Genomic DNA, 23,038 nt, shown 5'->3' on the forward strand with positions numbered 1-23,038 from the left:
GCATCACCAAGAATCTGGAAAAAATGTATTAAAAAAAGGTTCTAACCAAAAAATGTTGTGTGAAACAATAGTTTCTATGGTTTTAATTAAAACCACTAGGGTCAATGCTCACTAATGTAATTTGCTATTTGTGGTATTCACTTCTTAAAAAATCATGCCGGACACGTTGTGGCACTGCAAATCATTGAAGCAGAAATATGAACTCCTGGAGTTCACATTGTTAGGCACTGATGCTCGCGGAGGATCTGCAAATCTAAAAATACCTTAAAAAAATATTATAACTTACACAAATCTTCTACATATATATTGATATATATAAATAAACTATATTGTAAAAGTGAAAAAACTTACAATTACAACAACAGTAATGAAAAACTACCAAAAAAGGCATGCAGACATTGGTGAGTTGGATGTGTACACATTTAGACAGAGAAATTGTTATCGGCATGATCTTGCTCATATATGTTTATTTTGCATTAAAAACAGATACATTCACTGAAAAATACTAGGGTGGTACGATAGGAATAGAAAATATATATTACTATACATTTTAAAAACTTTAGCAATTCACTGAGAAAAAACTAAAGTTAAAATGACGTTAAGGTAACGTTAAAATTTAAGTGATAAATTATAGTTTTAAGCAAAGAAACCCTCAGAAATTCACCATTTATAGTCATCAATGCTAATTAGCTGCATCCCACTGGAATCCTTTTCTCAAATTGTTGTAGTCTAATTATTTATCTAATCAGTCTGTCCCGGAAAACCACAGCTATGTCTGCACAACATAATTATACACCAAATGTTATTTTGATGTTATAAAGAACCAAAAACCACCTCCAACTTGTTTGTATTTCATGGATGGTAAACTTACCAAAAGTTCTAAAACTCAAAAAGAAAATGAATCTCATCTTATAGGCATTAGTAGCATTGTTATAAGAACAATTTAAAAGGACAGCTGGTGCCCAGTTGCACACTGAAGCCACAGTTTCCTTAGAAGGACATTGCATGGGCTTTGTCTTCACCAGTACAGTCAGGATGGATTTCTCGAGCATAGGGCAGCAGCACTAGCATTATAAGAGAAAATCTACCATGCTGGGGCAATAGTAATCACTTTTGCAAAATGCATCGGTGAAGAAGCAGTGCTGACGCTATAATTTTAACACACTACACTGTGACAGTAGAAGACAACATTGTCAGATAATATGGAAGGGTCAGCAGTTGGGCTTGGGAGCTTGGTATTAACACTATGAACAACAACAGAGCAAAGGCAATATGGACAGTGATGCTGTCAAATTGGAATAAGAGAAGACACCCAGGGGTCAGAACATCCCCTTATTGTAGGTCTCGGACATCGTTTTCGCCGCCTGTCCAGCAGAGCAAATTTTCTCTTGGCATAGCTCGGTTTGGCTACATGGACTGAGGGTAATCCAAGAGAACTACTTTCAGAACAAATAACAGTACCTTTTCTTTAAATGAATTATCAAAACATTTCTACCTCAAATTGGCCATCTCACTCTTCGGTCCACCTAGAGATTCTAGCATTGAGGTCAGTTCTGCCTACTCATTCCCCACCATACATCTTTTGGTATATTTAATTGTCCGCCTTGGGAGGCCTTAACTAAAATGTTGTTCTCTTCACCCAAAGTTCTGCTGTTTTTATAATTACTTTTAAAAACGTCTGCTAAAATCATGTCTGACAGACTGAGGCTCTCCCACCAGTCCCCTGAACCTCCAATGGCCCGTCCTCGCCGCCATCGTCAGACAGCACAGACTCAGCATCATATCATACGCCAACGACACCCAGCTCATCCTCTCACTCACGAAAAATCCCGAAGACACCAGACTCAGCTTCTAGGAAGGAATGAAGAACGTGGCAGCCTGGATGAAAGACAGCTGCTTGAAGTTCAACTCAGAGAAGACCGAGGTCCTCATCCTCGGACCCTGCCCCTCTGCCTGGGACAACACCTGGTGGCCCTTCGCCCTCGGGAATCCACCCACTCCTACAGACAACACACGAAACCTCAGTATCATCCTTGACTCCTCCTTCACCCTGAACCACCAGATCAATGCTGTTGCCTCCACCAGTTTCAACTGCCTGCGCATCCTCTGTAAGACCTTCAAATGGATCCCCCTGACTGCAGAAAGACCGTCACCCATGTACTCATAACCAGCAGACTGGATTACGGCAACGCCCTCTACACCAGAATCAACAGAACCCTTCTACACAAACTCCAAACCATCCAGAATGCAGCAGCCAGACTCATCCTCGGGACACCATGCTACAAACACATGACCCAACACCTACGAAACCTCCACTGGCTCCCCGTCGAGAAGAGGATCACCTTCAAACTCCTCACCCACGCCTACAAATCCCTCAACAACTCCGGACCCAAATACCTCAACGAGAGATTATCTTTCCACGTACCCAAAAAGAACCTCCGCTCCGTTGACCTCTCCCTGGCAGAGGTCCCCCGCATCCGCAGAAGCAGAGCAGGTGGGAGACCTTTCTCCTACATCACGGCCAAGACCTGGAACGAGCTCCATGTGAACATCAGACGCTTCCCGACCCTGCACACGTTCAGGAAGGACCTCAAGAGCAGGCTCTTCAAGTGATCTGGAGCTGCCCCCCTCCCAGCACCTTGAGACCCTCACGGGTGAGGATCGTGCTTTATAAACCCCTGATTAATTGATTGATTGATTGATTGATTGAAAGTGGGTCAATCGTCAGTAAAAGTACTTGATTTAAGACTGCTTTATAACAGGTCATTTATTATTAACCAGAGTTGTCACACATTCTGGTTTAGGGTACTGAGAACTGACAGAAGCATACCACAAGAAGAAAAGCTCGATATATCTTTTTATGGACTGAAAGAAAATACCTCCTTTTGGCATTTCCACCCACATTTCTTTTGGGCTAATGCTGCTATTTTAATTTTACTCTGTGCACTGAGACTGTGCCATCCAGGCCCCATTGCTTGTGCTGTGGTCCATAAAACAGGTACAAAATGGCTTTAATTTTGATTGACACTTTTACCTTACCTATAAGCCCCTAGTATACGGTCCAAATTCTACCCAGGGCCTGTAAGTTAAATGTCACGAGTGACTGCAGAACATCTTGTGCCACCACTAAAGGGACAATGTAAAACATGACCGCAGGCCTGCCACCAGTAGCTTCACTGTGCAGATTTGAACTGCAAATTCAACCAAACTCAAAATAACCCCACAGGCCTGAACCCTCCATTTAAATATTAAGAAGTCACTCATAAGTCGACTTCAGGCCTAAACCTTCCTTTTAAATATTAAGAAGTCTCCTATAAGTAGACTGCAAAAGCCCATAAGGCAGGGTACACAGTATTTAAAAATGTAAAAGCTTTTTTAGTTGAATTTTGTATATAACTTATATATGATATATTTGTTTGCATATGATTGGATTACCAAACTCTCTTGGTTTCATATGACATTATTTCATGTCTTTTCGTTATAGATGATTGTATTACTTGGTATTGTAAAATTTATGGATTAATTATTGTAAAGTATTGTTCCTTATACCTATGCCTTATTATATTTTCAATAAAATCATTTTTGTTAATCTAAAATAAAAATAAAATGTAAAATCTTAATGTTAAACATGGCCTTTTGGTAAAAATGCCTAAAAAACTATTTTCACTGTGGCAGGGTCTGCTGCTCCATAGAGCATTGGCAGATCGCCACGTAGGAACCAGAATTTTTTTTTATTACAAATCCAATTCATCAGTAAAGTTGGGTTTGTAACATAAATTTAAAAAAGGTATTTTTAAAAGGTTATTTTACCCTGTTTGAAGCCAATTGAGACAAAGACTTGAGTGTGGGGAGGTGTCTTGTTCGCAAATGTGTCTCACATCTGGACCCGAGCCTTCCATTGTCCTTCTAGCAAGCCAGGCACGAATGACAGTGGGAGAGGAGCTGCCCTCAGAATCAGTTTTGAGTGACCACAGGGGAGGATTTGGTCATTTCACTGGCCGCACCTCTATGGTGGTCACACAACCTCTGCGCCAGAGAGTTAATGTTCTGCCATGTTTTTTTTTTTAAATTTGTTTATTCAGGTCAGCAAGTAAATGACAATACAGTTATAGGTGCTCCAAGCTTCCGCATCTGCGGGCTGTGTCCGAACAGATCAAGTACTGTAAATCAATGTGAATGCAATATTCGGTTTTCATATTACACCCAAATACATTTTTACATAACCAAAACCAACACAAACTCCGGTACAGATGGAAATCAGCAGCGCACAAACAGTTTACACGTGGCAATTCAGGAGTGAAGTCTACAAGGGGGGCACCCTATATCAAGTGGCACACAGCAGTGACGAACCTTAATATGTATCGGACCCAGGTATGACGCGACCCACGTGGTCCCAGCCATATCCCCCACTGGCACATTGTCCGGCCCGGCAAGGCGAAACACCTTACCCCTCCCACCTCCCCGTCTCAATGCATGCACACCTAGTCAGCCACCGGCAGCTGTAAATTAGGCTAGAGCCCAGCATACTAGGCCAACCCCACCCGACCCCCAGCCCCCTCAACCCATGTCGTCTGAAACTGCCCCTGCCAGGGAACGTGGAGAGTCGGGGGAACCCGCCCCCTCCCGGGTCCACTGCAGAAAGGGCTCCCAGATGTCCCTCGGACGGGAAGCGGTCGGCATCGTCTCCCAGTAACATTCTAGCTGTGCATTTCCATACGTAACATCTTTCACCCATTCTGTAAATTTAGGAACGGACTTACGGCCCCAGCGCACCGCCACTTGCCGTTTAGCATAAAGGAGCAGTAGCGCGTGTAGTTTCCTGGTCTTTGGTGGGGTAGCTTGGACACATCCCAACAGCCCCAGAAGTGGCGTCGGCGTGTCGGTTCTGTGAAGGATTTGATTGATGGCCGTGAAGATATTCACCCAGTATTCCTCCAGGCGCGGGCAGCTCCATGCCACATGCAGGAAAGTGGCCCGCTCGGCCCCACACTTCCAGCAGTTATCATCCTCCCTCAGGCCCATACGGTGCAGCGATCGCGGCGTGCGATAGTACCTGTGTAAGAACTTGAAATGCACCAGGCGCAACCTGTAATTAGGGGATAGCTCCTTCAATTGCCCACAACAAAAGGCCCATTGCTCTTCAGACAAAGGGGTCTCTAGATCCTCGTTCCATGCAGTGAGCGAGGTAGGTACCACGACAGGGGCCTGCTCTTGCATACAGTTGTAGAGCCGGGACACCAGTTTTTTGGGGGAAGCTCTCGAGAGTAAGTTCTGTAATGCCTGGAGTTGTGGGGGTTCCTCCGGGAATTGAGGCCACAGCGTTTTGCAGGATTCTCTTAGCTGGTGTAGGGTAAATAGATCACTAAAGGTCCCCTGTGAGTCAGACTCACCCTCCACTGGGACCCCGAAGGTGCCCTCCGGGTAAATGTCAGCAAAGGTGTGCAGCGTTTTTCCTCTGACCACCACGGCCCCCCCTCTGTCAAGCAGGCAGGGAAGCAAAGGGTTGCCCCTCAGGGGGGCGGCCGGTGCATACAGGAGGGGAAGTCGCGCCCGCCGTCTCAGCTCCCGCCATGTCCAGCGGAGCAAGGCTACCGTGTCCACATCCCCGGAGGGGCGGGACGGCTTTCCGTATACTGCCACACTCAGGGGTAAAGGAGCAGCGGCCGCCGTCTCCACTGCAATATGCGGTTGGTAAGGTGTGGGGAACACCCAGAAGTGCAGAAACTGCGCCTGCGCGCAGAGCGCATATAATGCCATGTCTGGGGCCCCCAGTCCGCCCTGTCGCAACGGGAGAGTAAGCAGCGCCCAGGAAGATCGCGCCTGGCCCCCAGCCCAAACCAGCGTCAACAGAAGTGACCGCACCCGTGTGTGGAAATGCGTCGTCAGGGGCAAGGGTACATTCACGAATAGGTATAAAAACTTAGGAAGGACCACCATTTTTACGAGGGCGATCCGCGCAACCAGAGACAGGGGGAGCTTATTCCAGAGTTCAACTTTCCCTTCCAGCCAGTCTACTGCCCTGCCGAAATTCAGCAACCACAAGTCGTTCAGGCTACGGCTGATCCAGACCCCCAGGTATTTGACCGAGTCTGTTTCCCAGCGCAGGGGATAGTCTGAGGTCACCTCCAATGTGGCATCCGTGAGGGGGAACGCGACCGACTTGGACCAGTTAATCGCCACACCGGCCAATCCCTCGAACCGCACGAATTCCCTCAGAAGTGGGCTCAGGTTCTCGGCGGGATTGGTGACATATAACGTCACATCGTCTGCGTACAGGGAGATCAGCAGGCTGCGAGAGCTGAAGCCTATACCCCGGGCGGTATGGTGCTGGCGGACCCGAGCCGCCAGAGGCTCCATGGCAATGGCAAAAAGTAGAGGGGACAGAGGGCACCCCTGCCTGGTCCCGCGTGATATGCCAAAAGGCTGGGAGATCAGCCCATTCACCCGCACCCGTGCTCTTGGAGCGGCATACAGGGGCCGAATCAGGTTGATGAAGAGGGGACTAAATCCCATTCTCCCAAGAATCCTAAAAAGGTAGGGCCACTCTAGCGAGTCAAACGCTTTCGTTGCGTCTAGGAAAACGACCGCCGCCTGTACAGAGGGGTGTAGGTGGTGTAGTACTGAGAATATCGTTCGCAAATTGTGGGACGTGGCGCGGCCGGGGATAAACCCCGATTGATCGGGCAGCGCCACCATCGGTAACAAGGGTTGAAGCCTGTCTGCAATCAGTTTAGCGTAGATTTTGACGTCTACGTTAATAAGGGAGAGCGGACGGTACGAGTCCAGCAGTTGGCTATCCTTGTCCGGTTTCAGCAGCGTGATTATGAGTGCCTCTCGCATCGAGTCCGGCAGGGAACCAGTCTCCTGGGCCTCCGCAAATACCGAGAGGAGCCTGGGTCAAGTTCATCAACGTATGTTTTATAGAAGGTGGTGGTCAGGCCGTCCGGGCCAGGGGCTTTATGCGCGGGCATGCTCTTTATCACTTGCGCCACATCCCGGGCAGTGAACGGGACATCCATGTAGCAGCGGTGGTGGTCGCTAAACCAGACAAGGGCGATCGAGTCGAGGAAGGCATCTAGGGACTCAGGAACTGTAGTCTGTCTAGAAGTGTACAGGGATGAGTAGAACTGGGCAAAAGCAGTCAGGACTGCGTCGTGCCCTAGCCGGAGCTCACCCCCCACGTCCTGTATGGAGGCTATAAAGTGGGACTGCGCACGCGGGGAAATCAGCCGCGCCAGGGTCCTGCTAGGCCTATCCCCCTCCCCGTACCGACGGGCCTCCGCCTGCTTACCCAGGAATTTTACCTCACGCTGCGCCTCGGTTTCGAACTCTAGGAGCTTGGCCTTCATTTGGGCCGCCAATGAAGGCGACGGGTCAGCACAGAATAGTACCTCTAAGTCCCGTAGCTCCCTCTCCAATCTGCTCAGGATCCCGCGGATGGCCTTGAGAACCCCGGCCTGTCTGGAAATACACTGGCCTCGGATCACCGCCTTAAATGCGTCCCAGAGGGACGCCTCGGTAGCCACTGACCCCGTGTTGGTTTCAAAATACTTCACAATGTCCTCCCTGATTTCTTCGGTGAAAGCAGAGTCTGTGAGTGCGTGCTGGGGTTGCCGCCAGGAGAACGCGCGGGTAGGGGCCTCAGGTACGCGGATCCCTAGCAAGCAGGGGGCGTGATCCGATAGTGACCGTGCTTGAATGTCCACCTCAACACCCCAGGTCGCCACTTCCGGCGAGACCAGCCAGTAATCCAGTCGGGACCATGCTGCATGCTGGCTCGTTATGCAAGTCCCCACAGCATCAGCGGGGTGCCTATCTCTCCATACATCCGACAGCAAACCCTCGGCCATGATATCGAAAATGGCTTGTCGCGCTCTGATGTGGGTTGGCCCACCCGCCCCCCTACGGTCCATTGCGTCCACCAGTGCCACATTAAAATCCCCGCCTAGAATAATAGTGGAACAATCCCGTAACACAATCTGAGCCCATAGTTCCCTGAAGAAGCCGGGGTCATCAATGTTAGGTCCGTACACTGCAACCAATACAATCTCCCTCCCCTGCAACACCCCGTGTGTGATAACATAGCGGCCTTCCTTGTCCAATACAGTGTGATGTTCCTTCCAATCCAGCCCGGCCCGTATGAGTATGGCCACCCCTCTAGCATAATTCGAATAGACAGCGGAGTACACCCCTGTCCAACGTGAGTGTTTCAGCCTGTGTGAGGGAGTGGAGGAAAGGTGCGTCTCCTGCAGAAAGCAGATATCTATCTTGTGTCGGGCGAGATACCCCTGCATCAGCCGAGCCTTTTTGTAGTCCCCAAGCCCTCTAACGTTCCACGTCAATAACCTAACGGTCGTCATCCCATCAGTCATGTGATGCCTCTACGCCCTCGCCCCTGCACTGTATCACCAACACAGTGTATAGCCCGTGCCCTGTGTGTGTCCTCAGTGTGTTAAAATGCCAAAAATCATATCCATCGTACCATAACATGTTAAACTGTAACGAACCCAACTTCCCCCGCCGCCCTCCACCCTCACCAACCCCCCAATCAGGTTGTGACCGATCCCCACCATGTACACGCAAAACATATGTGCACATGTTACCCACAAACAATGGGAGATACCCCATGGGGCGTGGTGCTCCGGACGTACTCCCCCGCTTTCACAGGGTGGCTACACCATAAGCAACCCAGAACACATCCGAGTCCCTTGTCCTGTCGAGGAGTTCCAGTTCTGGAGTTAAATCGCACATTCCAGGGATAGGCCTCCCTCGGCACCCCGGAACCACGAATCCGGCCCACAGGAGCGATCTCCGGCAGGAAGAAGACAACCCATCCCGCAGAACCCACAATGAACAACATGGGTGGCCCCAGCCGCCTACTCACGTCCCGGTCAGTCATTGTCACTCAGGCGATCGTCTACCATCTCCGCAAGTGGCGACGTGCGTCTAGCCACAGCTCCTCCGAGCCGCTTAGCGAACTTCAACGCCTCCTTTGCCTCGGTGAAGTAGTGAGTGGTGCCTTCGTATGTCACCTTCAGCTTGGCTGGATATAACAGTGCATATGGGATGGTAGCCTGTAGGAGCAGCTTTTTGGCAGGCAAAAATTCTTTCCTGGCAGCCTGCACCAGAGGAGTGAAATCCGGGTAAAAGGATATTTGGTTACCTTTATGTTCGATTTTCCCCTTTTCACGTGCAAGGCGTAAGATAAGGTCTCTGTCTTCAAAGTTTAGGATCTTAGCCAGGATCGGGCGCGGCGCCGCCCCCACTGGCGGCCTCTTCCCCAGCGACCGGTGTGCCCTCTCAACCGCGAACATCGGGGAAAGCGCCGGATCAAAGAGCTCGTGGAGCAGCTCCGACACATAGAGCTCCATCTTGCCCATGTTCGTCGTTTCCGGGATGCCAGTGATGCGAATGTTGGATCTGCGGGACCTGGCCTCTAAATCATCAGTCTTGGCCCTGAGGAATGCCAGTTCCTTATCCACAAACGTGAGGTGTTGTTTGGTCTCCCGTCTGAACTCACAGCATTCAGTGCGTTCGTTCTCCAGACTGTCGAGATTCGTGCGAGTCCACCTGTTGCTTGACTGACTCCAGCTGTGAGGCCATGGCGTCCAGTTTTGCATCAATACTCTTCAGGCTCGACCTCACCTCAAGCATCAGCGCGCGGTATTCACTTTCAGGCCCCGACCCCTGCGAGGAAGACTCCGCCGCCTCCTGGTCCGCTGCCTGCTGCTTGGCCTGGCGCTTGTGTTCAAATGTGAGCCGGGACTGCTTCGCCTCGTTCTTCCCTCCCATGGCGTCCGGCCTGCCACGGATCCCTGTAGGGGGGTGTCCGCTGAGGCAGTCCGGTATGGCAGCGTATCCCAGACAGCGCCCCTTGCGCCGGGGTCAACCTTCGGGGTGCAGCCTCCCCGCCTCCTCTACACCCCTATGGCCGCAGATCGGTTGGGGCACAGCGTGTAATCGCGCCCGCCAGCCGGGTCCTATCTGCCCCCTTTTCGCCGGGCAGCGCGGGTGTGGTGCGATGGGCCACGTGCAGTCCAACTATCTTTCACCTGTGGCTCCTCTTCCGCAGGTGTCTACAGGAGCTCGACTGTCCCGGCTCCGCCGCCCCCGGCGCGATCAAGCCGCGTCCTCAATCCGCCAGTCTCCGGGTCCGGCACAGGAACGATGCAGCATGCGAAGGCAGCACCGTGGCCCCTCGCAGTTTCAATCGCCCCCGGGCCGCCCCCAGCAGAGCCAGCGACAGCCTATAGCGTGTGTCCAGCAGTCACCACAGCGCCAGCCCCATCCGCAGGTCATCCAGCACAGGTCGTCGCCCACCCCCACAGCAAGTGTGTAGGGGCGCGGGCCAGGCTATCGTCCAGTGCTCACCAGGCGCCGCGCAGGTCAGTCTCTCGGCCGCCTCCGCCGGTGTGCACAAGATGGTGCCCGCGCCGCCCGGGTGACCTCCTTCCTCGGTCGGGCGCAGGCCGGCCCGGCAGCGCTCCACACAGCGCGGCAGACGGGGCACAGCGGCCGGGTCCCCAGATGGTTCCGCTCCTGCGGCGACGGACTCCTCCCGTCCACTCTCTCCAGGTCCGAGGGAGCAGCCGGCCGCTTCACCCCAGGCCCGCACAGCCCCGGCCTCACGCAGCCGCTGCCAGCCGCCTCCGACCCACACAGCAGCGGACTCTCACCAGAGGATCAACGCGGGCGGGGAGGACAGGGGCACAGCTCGGCTCCGCGGCTTCCAGCTGCCTTCAAACGGTAGACGGCAGCGCTGCTCGATGTGCGACACCCTCCGGTGCAGAAAACGGGACTTTTCACGTGCTTGGGTAGGATTATTTCAGGATGTATTTGTGCAGCCGGCGGAGCTCGCTCACAGAGCGGCCATTTCGCTGCCCGGTTGGCCACGCCCCCCAATGTTCTGCCATGTTTAATTTAGGTAGAGAGGGGCACAGCAGGATAGTTTGCACAGGGCACACAGGAACTGCTGCAAAAGTGAGTGGGGTTACGCTGGGGAACTTTTTATCTTTGGTCTACCAGAGGCCAGGAGTCACCCTCACCCGCAGGCTATGTCAGGTATATATGTGGCACCGTTGAGCACCCTCTCCAGAGTACTACTGGACCTGTGGAAGACAGAAGAAGGACTGCACCTGCTTTGATATCTGTGAAGAGGACTGTACCTGCTCACACTTGTACAGAGAACAAGGAAGTGGACTCCATCTGTCAGTTAGCTGACCTCCTGTTAAGCTACAGAGACTCAAAAGCTGCATGAAGACCACTTTCCTTGAACAGTCCAGCTGACCAGTTTCCAGTGGACCTGACTTGGATCATACTGGCGGCTTCTAATTGGTTGAGTCCTGACCCTCTTGTGCTCTTCCTGTGGTCCTGGACCCCTGGACTGCGGTCAGAGTGTACTCCTCTTTCCTAGCCCTAATAGTTTGGACTTAGAAACTTTCTACAAACCGTTTTGCCTGGAGAACCATTGAGGAACTGGGAGCAAACTGCTAGAGGATCTGAGAGGGTGTATCACCAGTGGGCCTGACTTTGCATCACTTGCGTTACGCTCTGCACTCAATTCTGGAACCCATCAATGCTGGGGCACTTTCAACTCCATCCCACAACCCCCTTGGTGCCCCCATCGAGTAGGACCTCATCGTTGTTGCAGACCTCCAAAGTGCTGAGTCTTAAAATTCTCCCGCTAGAGCTTTTCCTGCCTAAGTCAACAATTTTGCTGAGGCTATATCCCGACGCTGGAGCATCGAGCCCCTTCTCTCAGCGACTGGTCATTGCCTGTTTTCTCAGAAGGATGTCAACGTCAGGGAGGTAACTTTCCTACTGGGACAAACCTGTTTCTTGTATCTGACCCACAATCCATCACAGGTGGCATAAAAAGCACCATATTCCCAGTCTGGTGAGGCCAGTTGCCCGCAGTTGGCAGTCCCCTAATGGATTTTTGTTGTTTTGGTGCCATTATGTTCAGTAAAGTATTCTCTATTTTTATTTTAATTGGAGTGGGATTTGTATTATGTTTTCTACTTTTTAAGTGTTCTTGTAAATGCTTTACCCATTTTGTTAAGTTAACCCTGCCTGCTCCATGCCGCAGCTACCAGTGGCTGAGCACTGGTTTAAATTAGTGAAGTCTTTACAGGACCTAACAAGAATAGTGGCATTATTATTTGTAGTGGACTACCATCCACCCCAACTAATAATCCACTTTCTCACATGGACAGAGACAAGATATGAATCTTAATTGTATTGAGAACCCAAATACTGTAAAAGTGGAGATGATAAACACCTGCAGGCCTATGTTGGACTTGTACAGCACATTAGGTTTTCAGGAGGAAGTCAAAGGTGCAAAAGTACTAGGGAACAGTAGAATGGAATAGGTTGCAGGAAATGGATAATCCCAGTTTTAGTGAGTGTATGTGTCGAATGGATGTCAGACAATCCAAGTTTTCCAAATCATCTTCATATAAATGAGGTCTATGGAGTTTTCTCACAAATTGAGGGTATAGAAGTTGCCATTTTTACTCTCATGTTGCTGCATATATCCCCTGTGTACCAATTTGCAGTCACATCACTTTGTGTATGTGTGCCTGTAGGTATGCAAGAACACGTTTGTATTTGTGTGTGGGGGTCTGGCCCAGTTCTATTTTATTGAAGTTATATTTTTCTGCTTCAGTAATATTTTGAAGCTGTTTTAACAATTTAACACTAGATGTGTGAATTTCTATCCACTGTGTTGCCACTATTGATGGTGTCATTTAGTCAGAGGTAGTGTTACAATATTTTCTCTGATGTTTTAGAGTTCAAAGGTTGTATCATAAATAAAATCACTTCTACTTCCGGCTATTTTGTTTGGGAGGGACAGGAAGTTGGTAGTATTGAAGGATGTATTACTCCATAACTTCACCATACCCAAATGTTTAGTAAATTTGTATCATTACCTAATACAGCGGTGTTAGCTGCCAAATGCCATAAGGTAAAATGCAGATGATGTGTATGTACTGTCTCGTAATTAGTGGGAATATTTAAATTGAATATGCTCATGGTCATGTAATGTCTTGCAATATTTTATGATGGATCCCTTTTGGCTCCTACCGGATTCAGTAGAGCTGTGACGTAGGTGTCAGAGCGCAATGCCATGAAAGCCTGTTTTAGATTTCTGAGTTCGCAGTTACACACAGCAGGATAATGTCAGGTAATACTAAGCTTCTTGTGTGGCATAGTCATTGGTGGGAAGGCTCTCCAACCGTGCTCTCCCAGAAAGATTGCTGTGGTCCAAGCAAACTGGTTGTGCATGCCACATGTGTCACTGTCGAAGGACGGAATCGACGCTTCATGAACTTAGAGTCAAAGCGCAACTACAGATGATGTAAAGCAAGTGAAGACAATGGAAGAGTTGCAAAGAATCTACACATTGATGGTTGAGAACCTGCTGGTCAAGCCATACATAAAGATATCATCCTGTCAAGCAAGGTAGGATTGTACATTATACTAAGTGTTAACATTGTAAGTGGATTCAGCCTGGTTTATGAAGTGCAGTCGCTGATAAACATAACTTGGAAGATAACTCTGCGAACAGAAGCGTTGCAAGGTGGAGATCACTCAGGAGTTTGAAAACACAAATTGACATTTAGGAGAAAAGAAATACATGACTTACTTAATACACTAAAGAGAATAATCGTACTATAGCACTCTCTGAATTTGGCTCAAGGTGAAGTGTTCACGGTTGTACTTATGAAGCCGTCCATACCTTCACAAGGTTGCCAAGTAGGGCTCAGAACAACTACACAGTTCTTTGGAAAAGAAGAAGCCAAGATGATTCTCAGAATAATGACATTTTTCAGATGACTGCAAGGAAAATCACGTTTCCAGCTCTTCAAAGATGAGCCAGGGGACAACACGTCACAAGGTTTCACAGGTAGAAAAATATGCACACAAATGCATGTTATTGAAAATGAAAGTAATACTAATAGTAGCTGAGCTGTATAGTAAAATTGTGTTTCCTTAAGGGGTAGCTGTTTGGCAAATATAGTAGTTATATTATAGTAGTGTAAAAATATAAATAAACTAGATGTTGTGGTATACAATACTTAGCGAATGTGCATCCAGATCTCAACATTTTACTGTCTAATTGAATTAATATTCATACAATCAATGTGTCTTAAAAGCTTCAATTGTGTACTTGAATATTTGGAAATACTTGACTTCCAAGAAATATAAAGCATAAATCACGATGATCTCAAATTGATCAACTACCCTATATGGAAATGCACATTTACAGCATAAGATTATTTTGTGCTTTGACTTGATTTGCTTCTTTCTTACCTTTTGATTTCTTCTCGTAGTAAGCCCTGCCTCTATAGTTTGCAGTATCAGTGTAAAGATTCTCTAAGTCTTCTTTCCATGTCTCTGGGTTGACGTGTTTGAGCACCTCCTCCACTGTATTGAATATCGCAATAGTTTGGTCAAGCATCTCAGCGGTGAGAGTGGGATCTGCCACAGACGTTGAGTCATATGATACTTCCTAGGAATGACACATTCATCATTGTATTTTAACAAAGTATACACTATCGGTTTCACTTAAAAATGTAAACTGGAGTAGTTCCATTAATTCAGACAACAGCATCACTTTTGAAAGGTATTTTATAAAAGGGATACAATACTGCTTGTAGTACATTATAAGGATATTGTGAGTGACCGAGGATTTTCATATAAAGGAACGAGGACAAAGGTGGATTCCCTTATAAGGTTTTGGAACTCCGAGGTGACTTGCAATATCTTTATCGTGTATGGGCAAGAGGCACGTTATCCCATATAAAACATGATCACACCATCATCTTTCCCACAAATCACTTAAAACCTTGGTAGGCTGCTCTTTCAAATGAAAGAGAGAGCATGTTTGCAAACATGAAGAATAAAAATAGAACCTTTAGTGCAAATTTAAACACATAAAAAACTTGTTGGATATTGGTTGCAAAAACATAATTAGAAACAATTCAATACAGGCCAGCTTTTTATATTTTTATCTAGGGAGTGCAAAATATCATGTCCTTTCTGCTTGCGGCTCTAGCACCAGACACTGTGACTTCAGAACTTGACTGCTATAACTTATTACAATTGTCACAACTCACCTATTGTAAAGAAATTAGAGACAAGTGTTTATTCAGGGATTGCAGAGTCCCATTTATTATATAGATATAAACTACATGTTCTTTTTGCAATAACATAAACCAGATCTATATAATTGATGGGAACTATCTTACAAAAATTCAGCATACATGTTTCTAAGTACTTACTTCCATTGTATTTTTTTATTATTGTTTTTTAAATGCTTTGCTATATACCGAACTAAATGCAATGAAGTACATGAAAACAACTTCAAAATGATTTGTAATGGCTGAGTAGCATTGATCATCTAGTTGCATGGCTCCCTTACATTCTTTAATGGGTTTACTGCCATTTTTTATTTTAAGCACTGGGAGTCTGCTAAACACCCCCCAGTGCATGTGGTCCGAGTCATAAACATGGCAAATAAGTTGGCTAACTCCAATTGAGACATCTGATAGTATGTTGGAGCAAGTTCTGAACCAGTGCATCAATGTATGAAGTCACATGTTGACTAACAACGTCAACCCATAGAACCCTGGGCCAGATGTACAAAGCACTTTTAAGGTGGCAAACAGCCCGATTCAGATTATCGGGCTGTTTACGGCTGAAGAAATACTTTTTTTTAATGTACAAACCACAAATATCGATATGGTAACAAGTTACTGCACCACAATTTGGATTTTGGACCGAAAAGAGAATCGCCATTGGAAGGGATGTGTGTGTTCAGGGCATCCATTCCACATGGGGAATCTGAATGGCATGGACTGATGTTTTGCGACTGAAATGCACTCGCAAAACATTTGTACTTAACCACCAACACAAAGTTGGTTGTAACCCATTCGCACATGAGAAGGGGTCCCCTTGAAAGGCCTTCCCCTTTGAGAAATCCCATGGGCAAGGAGGTATATATTACTAAACAGATATTGACAGCTCTTTTAGCACTCCAAAAAGATAGCAAAACGTTGTGTCAAGGGTTTGCCAAATGAAAATTCTCTAGACTAACATTAAACATTGTATTTAAGGTTTAAGGTGTAATTAAGGTGAAAGTGCATACATTTGTAAAGATGTCTTATTACGTAGAGCTCCGCGTCTTCGTGCAATAGCAAGTTTGTTCGCCAGGGATTCTGGATTGCCAATAAATAACGTAGTTTATGTGATACAGACTATGGGGCAGATTTATGTTCCCTGGCGCATCCCTGCAAATCAGCATGGATGCGCCAGGGAAGATGCGTCACGCAAGTTTGCCCTTGCGCCACCGCAGATGCGCCGCATTTACAATGCGGTGCATCGTGGCGCAAGGACAAGCAGATACGTGACGCATCTGCCGGCGTAAGGTTGGCGCAGTGCTGAAGTTGCGTCGCAAGCGTGACGCAACTCCAGCACTGTTCCAACCTACCCTATCCCTAACATGGTGTGTCAAGCCTTACGCCTGCTTCAAGCAGGCGCAGGGTTTTGACGCATCAGCGTTGGGAAAGTGACTCAGTGAAATCTTATAGATTTCACTGAGTCACTTTTCAGGGCTTTCCTGCGACGGAACGCCCCCCCTGAGTAGAAACGCCCACATGAAACCTGACGCAGGTTTCATGTGGCGCAGGGCTTTACACCGTGACGCATCTCCATAGATGCGTCACGATGTAAATGGGGCACAACATGGCGCAGGGTTTACGCCGCCGCTGTGTCACAAAGGTGACGCAACGGCGGCGTAAAAGTGGCGCAAGTCTGATATAAATCTGCCCCTGTATTGTATGGGTTGGTGTAAATATACTTGTTAAGATTCTTTGGAGATGATACATTTTCTCGAGGACTCTACAATGATCCATACCTCACTTAAAAAGTGTCAACTGTAGCAATAGGAACATTATTAAAATACATTTTGAAAATTAGCTAGCATATATTTAATTTTCCAACCTTTACTGCCAGGGTGATTACCATATAATTCCCTATAGTAGTTTCTGAAAGTCTGATGTTAAAAGAAAGTAGGACGATCTGTTATGTATGAGGAATGCCTGCGTGTAGTTGGAATTTCTAAATGGCCAACTGATTAACAGCACTTTAATTTGTAACGTTTGGATATAACCTAAACATAGCAGGACATGGTATTCAGTTACATTCTTGGCACAGGTTGTTTCACCCAACTAACGAACAAGTATAGCCTCTACATGCTTCTTCGTCTCTTTTCTTTAGTGTAAATATTTTTCCTGAAATGTCTTTTGCAGCCTGGCTCGAGCATTCTCCCTCCTACTAAGTGCCTGTTGCTAACCATTAGAAGGTAGAAAGCCTGCTATTATGGATGGCAGAATACAGCAATTACATCCCTGACGCCAAGGACAAGCCGCTCTCAGATAGCACAGACTACTGTCTGTAAAAGGCTGTGAGCCATAAACCTCCCTTGGACGGATGAATACCCTCTCTGGCTAAGACAGAGAGCATGGTGTCCTATTTTTAACACTTTTGCATGAGGAGCATGTATATGAAAGAAAGGCACATTATTATAATATGAAAAACATAGTCATTCTATATGCATTTCAACAAAAGTAACAAGGGACCAAAGGACAAAGGTCATACCTAAGAGAATATTGGTTAGAGGGGCCATAATACCCAATGAATATTGTGCAGACGCATGACGCTAATACACAGGCCCTATGGATTCCACTTGAGTTACTTCATAAAGCAGTCAGCAAGACGATGGGTCCACTAAATCACATAGGACATGGTCCGTCCTGTTGCGAATTCTTTTCTGAGGACCACAAACAAGAATCTGCCTTGAAAGAAGTGAAAAACATTAAAACTCTTTGCTCTTTTTTTATAAGGTTTTTTACCTTTGTGATCGATGACCTTCATTCCCTGCATCTTTAATAAATGTATATATTGATTATATTTTTATTGTTCTACATTTGAAAGATGTCAAAACCAATACTAGAAAAGTGAAAGCCAGCTGCCAAACTCCTTGCCCCGCAAGAGCCAAGTATACTAACGCTTGAATGATAGGAAGCACGAAGTATCTGGCCATGGGGAAGTAGGAAAGATGGTATAGATAAAGAGAGAAACACTCATCCTAGTCCAAGGTCTTCAAGCTCTACAATATCCCTTAACCACAACGACCATCGAGTTACACTTATCACTATACACACGCACAACTGTAGGCTGTAAGTGGGGAGCGTGAGACACTAAGTGAGATTGATAGTCTTTTTGATCGTGGGTAGTCAGCAGGGCCGGACTGGGAACTGAAAGCAGCCCTGGCAAATTTTTCCAGAGCAGCCCCATCCGGCACGTAGCGAGCGAGTGCAGCGAGCAATACCAACCACTGTGAGGGGTGTTTGGGGGGTTCTCCCCCCAAGAACATTTTGGAAAAAGACAGACCAAAATGGTGCATTTTACAGCACATTTTTCATTACATATTTAATTGTATTAAATTTTAAAGCACAGGAAATTTTAAATGATGACCTTAAAGAGCACCAGGTTATCCAGTCATATGTATCCATAGACATTCTTAAAGAGAGCACCAAAAATAGAGGTTGCAGGTTGCCATGTGTAGTATTTTCATAATTTCAGCGTAATTATGAGTGACATTTCAAATATGTGACGCAGCAGAGCACAGAAAATGGAGTTCTTCGGCTGATGGAAAATCCTAAGCTTACTGCCCAGCGAGACTTGGACTTCAAATTCTTGAGGAAGCCCTGACATCTCAAGAGGCCTGTCAGAGGCAGGTAATCAGTCTGCAGCATCTAAAGGGGCCGCAAGTCTGCCTTTAAAAGCTGATCCTTGCATGCACCTCGCTGGAATGCGCTCTTCTGAGCAGTCAAGGAAACTGTGAACAGGCCGAGGCAATGATAAAATGCTGAAATTATGAAAATGCCACACATCATGGCAACCCGAAACCTTGGGTGCAGGTAATGCTCTCCAATTACAGTGGGGTAGGAGGAAGCTCTTTTGAATTACTCTGATGAAGTACTGCTGTGAAAAAATGAAATAATTCCTACAGAGCTTAAGGCCAGGATAGGAATCAAGATACGTCGTAACTTTATAAAAACGTGACACTGCTGGTAAAAGGGGAGGGATGTATAACCAATAGTAATTAGATTATTGGTGGAATACAGAGGACCTTCAATGGTTCTTTTTTCTCTTTACCCAGTGGTAAAGGTAGTTTATGGTGACTGGCTGCTTGTTAATGAAAGCAAGAAAATTAAACATAATACGTGTGACATGTTCATAATTTCGGAGCAATTATGAGTGACATTTCAAAGACTATGAGTGACACTTCCTTGTGAGCAAAATCCAGCAATGAAGATTAGGGAAACATGAAAATATTAGAAATTACACCCATTTGAGCAACGCGAAACTCTAAGATCTTACAACTGCAGAAAAGCACCAGAAAATAAAGGGCACTAACTTAGTGCCCTTGTAAACTGATCTTACTGTTAAACAAATGTATAATCATGATACAGACTGGCAAACAATGACTGCAATTAATGCAGATGAGCTGTATCTTTACTTATGGTAGAGGCTGATTGATGACACGCTGCACTCTTCCAAAACAAAACATAAAAAGCAATGAAAACAAAGTTGTTCATTCATATAAGGATTATATCCACAATTGTATATCATATCATAATGCATACTAGGATGTGTGCCTTTTATTTTGCAATCCAATAAATGTAGTATTAGTGGAGAATGCTTGCCTGATATATTTTGTTAAAGGTGACTACGTCCATTATATTATGAAAAAGTACACATGATAATGTGTCCAAATATAAACTGATTCCTGCTAAATAAATCAGTGCTATTCTCATCTTTGTTGCTCTGCTCTCTGGCTCTTTCCTGGCCCTTTTCATCTCGCATAGTTTGTCTCTTTTCATTTGTCAGCGTTTTGCTTACCATGTTTCTACTTCTCCTCATTTGTCCCATATATTTAACTGCCCGTTTCTCCCCTGCCACAGGTCTCATCCTCATTGCTGTCCAGCACCTCCTTTCCCTTGCTCTATCTTCTCTCCCAAGTTTCACCCTTTTCCCTCTCAGCTTCCCCCTTTCTCTCTCTGATACCTCTGCAACCATCCTCGCACTCCCATGCCTTATTATACAATGTTCCTCTTCCTATCTGGACTAGTCTCTCTTTGTCTTAGTGTCTTGTCACAGCCTCATGAAAAATGAGGTAGGGGCATTCATTTCCTCTCCTATCCGGCAGCGCTCTGTGACATGAAACTCTCTGGTTGCAATGCTGTTGCATTCAGGCAGAGAAACTCTCAGCATTGGAATATTAGGGTGGGATGTCCCCAGAGACCTATGACTCCCTAGCATGTCATGGCCACTTACACACATCGAGTATGGTCAGAGCAGGCAGCATGTGAGTATGTGCCGGTCATGTCTAGGGCCCTCTCAGGAGGCCACCTCAGATTGCACCACACACTGCACCTTCCAGCGCTGCCATTGATAGTAATAACACACTACTAACCATACCACTCCGACAAGTGTGACAATTCGCACTATTACAGGCCCCCAAAGCTATAAGAATTGCTTGGTAATAGTAATTTTAAATGTATATTGAATGAATAATTAATTGTTGTTGTGGTTATCTCTAAATTAGTCAGAAAGTGCCACCTTGCGGCAGACTGTCACAAGCACCCCCCACTGACAATTAAGTTCCAGTTCCGAGCACCGAAAACCACTGGCTCAAATGAAGCAACCACTGCGCCCCACAGGCATTAAATGTATACTTTTGAAGGGCTTGGTAGGTTCGCTTTTCTCGCAGCGCATACATGAACTCTGATTATCTCTGTATTGGTGGATGAGCTGTATACTACATAAAGTGGAGAGAGTCACGTGCACCTCAGAAACCATGACAGGCTGTGTTGGCTCAGTGCAGTGCTGAGCACTTTTTTTTTGCATTTGAGGTGTGTAAAGTTCATAAATGTAACTCAGAATTTCTCTGAGTTAGTACGTGAACTGTAGGCAGAATTACATGGAAAGGAATCTGCATCTCTGCTTTTCGGAGCTGTACTGTATGCAGCTCATGCACTAACTCTGAAAATCTCTTACATAATCTACATGCTGAACCCAGGGACATTTTAGAACAACAAGCGCACTGACCCCATCTGCATCTCCGCTCCGCTCTGAATGACGTCATGATACTGCCCTGGATGAGGTGACAAACGCATAGTGACCACACCGTCATCCGCTTCATTCAACACGCATGCACAGACGTCACCCAAGGATTACACTGACACTTTCATTGAGGGTGAAGAACTGCTGCAGGTTTATTTCATACAACATAAGTATGACGATAAATGGGTTATCTTACGGGCGAACCAGGGCAAGCAGCCCCTCGCTGCTCCGCCTGCCTGGTGAGCCAGCACGCACGGTGGGTCGATGCCCGGCAGTGCGGCACATATTTATTTTCAGATCATCCACTGGGTCATGTGATCTGTCTCCTACTCCCGCCCCTTCTGACAGGGGCGGAGCGTGTTGTGGCACACCCCCGGTTGGTCAGGCCCCCCAACCGCCCGAAGGACTAACGGGGCGCCCTCGCGGTCTTCCCAGAACCCCCTTCGGCTCCTGGACCTTGGCTCGGGCACCCTTACTGTGCCGGACAGGGGTACCCTTACTGTACCGCCTGTCGCAGAGGTACCCTTACTGTACCCGTCTGCCTACACATTGCAAGTAGTGTACAAGGCTTGTGCATTTTTCAAGAAAGTAGTGCACGGGTTGCACGAAAGTGGTGCATGGGTCTTGCCCATATTACAATAAACTGGTCCACGGGTCCTGTGCATATCATAAGAAAATGGTGCACTGGTCTGGTGCGCATTGTCCCACAGTGCTCTTGAGTTATTGTACATAATCTGTGTGAACAGAAAATAGGCTTTAAGCCCCACAACATCTAGGTGCTGTCTCCCGAGCCTTTTCTGTAATCCGTGGCTTAAGCGGCACAGTAAAGTGCCTCGAGGCCACGACGGGGCCATTCCAAGTGTTCCTCAAAGAACACGTTTTTAAAGTGCCTGGGTTTGTGTAAATCAACTGTTCATCATGGCCGGAGTCGGAGAAGTGTGTACCCCGAGGACAGCCGCATTCATAACGGCCTGTATTTGTCAACAGTGGAATGTGCGACCTCATGAGACCCGTGGAATGTGCGGCATCTGTCCCTCGAGAGACTTACGGGAAACGCTGAGCCTCGGGCCCTCGCGAGACACACGTGGAATGCGGAGCCTCGGGCTCTCGAGGCACACGTGAAATGCGGAGCCTCGGTGCTCCCTGAGCCATCACGGTGCTGGGCCCTAGCAGTCAGGGGGGGGGGGTTAGTGCGTGATGGTGTGGTCTGTCTCCTACCTGATGTAGGCTATGTCCGCCCAGCCTTTCAGGATTCTCAGGTCAATAAAATGAGAGCTGCGGGGGTCGGTAAAGGTAGCCTGTGACACGCACATACTGTGCCCAAGGACGTCGGCGACCCGCTACAGCATCTGGGCACAGCCTGGCACGACGGGTCCCCGTGCATGCTGAAGGCGTGCACTTTAGTGTTTGCTGTCCAACAATTATTGCCTCCTCTGCTCAGAGGATGGGGTGTTTGAGGAAGGCAGGGAGCGCCCATTAAGAAGCCTTTATAGGCTGTTAATGCAGCTTTGGAGGTGGGGAACCAGATTGGAGCCTCGACGTCGGTTCAGCACCACGTGATTCTGGGCAATTGACGCACCCTCCCCATGCCTACCAAAATGAATGAAATGATTTGGTGCTTTTACTTACGCACCCTACGAGCCATTTCCCCCGCACCACAAGGGGCCCCCAGTAGTCGACTAAGTCCATAACTACGTCCGACAGATGAACGGGTCCACATCCCAACCATCAAGCCAAGCAAGCAGAAGTCTGGAGATGACGAGGGCCGAACCCGGGGCCGGAAATCAATTATTAGCGAAATAATGCACTACTGCAAACGGGTGCTGTTAGTTGGATGTTG

The 23,038-nt window shown here is 47.3% G+C and overlaps 1 protein-coding gene across 1 annotated transcript in view; it reads right to left on the bottom strand.

Annotated features, from left to right (window-relative positions):
• PDGFD (platelet derived growth factor D) overlaps positions 1-23,038 on the bottom strand; it is a 1,003,134-nt gene that overhangs the window by 253,528 nt on the left and 726,568 nt on the right. The window contains exon 5 of the mRNA XM_085621462.1: positions 14,317-14,515. Within this exon, the coding sequence (XP_085477588.1) occupies positions 14,317-14,515 (199 nt within the window). The remainder of the gene's footprint in view (positions 1-14,316; positions 14,516-23,038) is intronic.

Source organism: Triturus cristatus, chromosome 8 (genome assembly GCF_964204655.1).
Source record: "Triturus cristatus chromosome 8, aTriCri1.1, whole genome shotgun sequence".
In the NCBI taxonomy this organism is placed as follows: domain Eukaryota; kingdom Metazoa; phylum Chordata; class Amphibia; order Caudata; family Salamandridae; genus Triturus; species Triturus cristatus.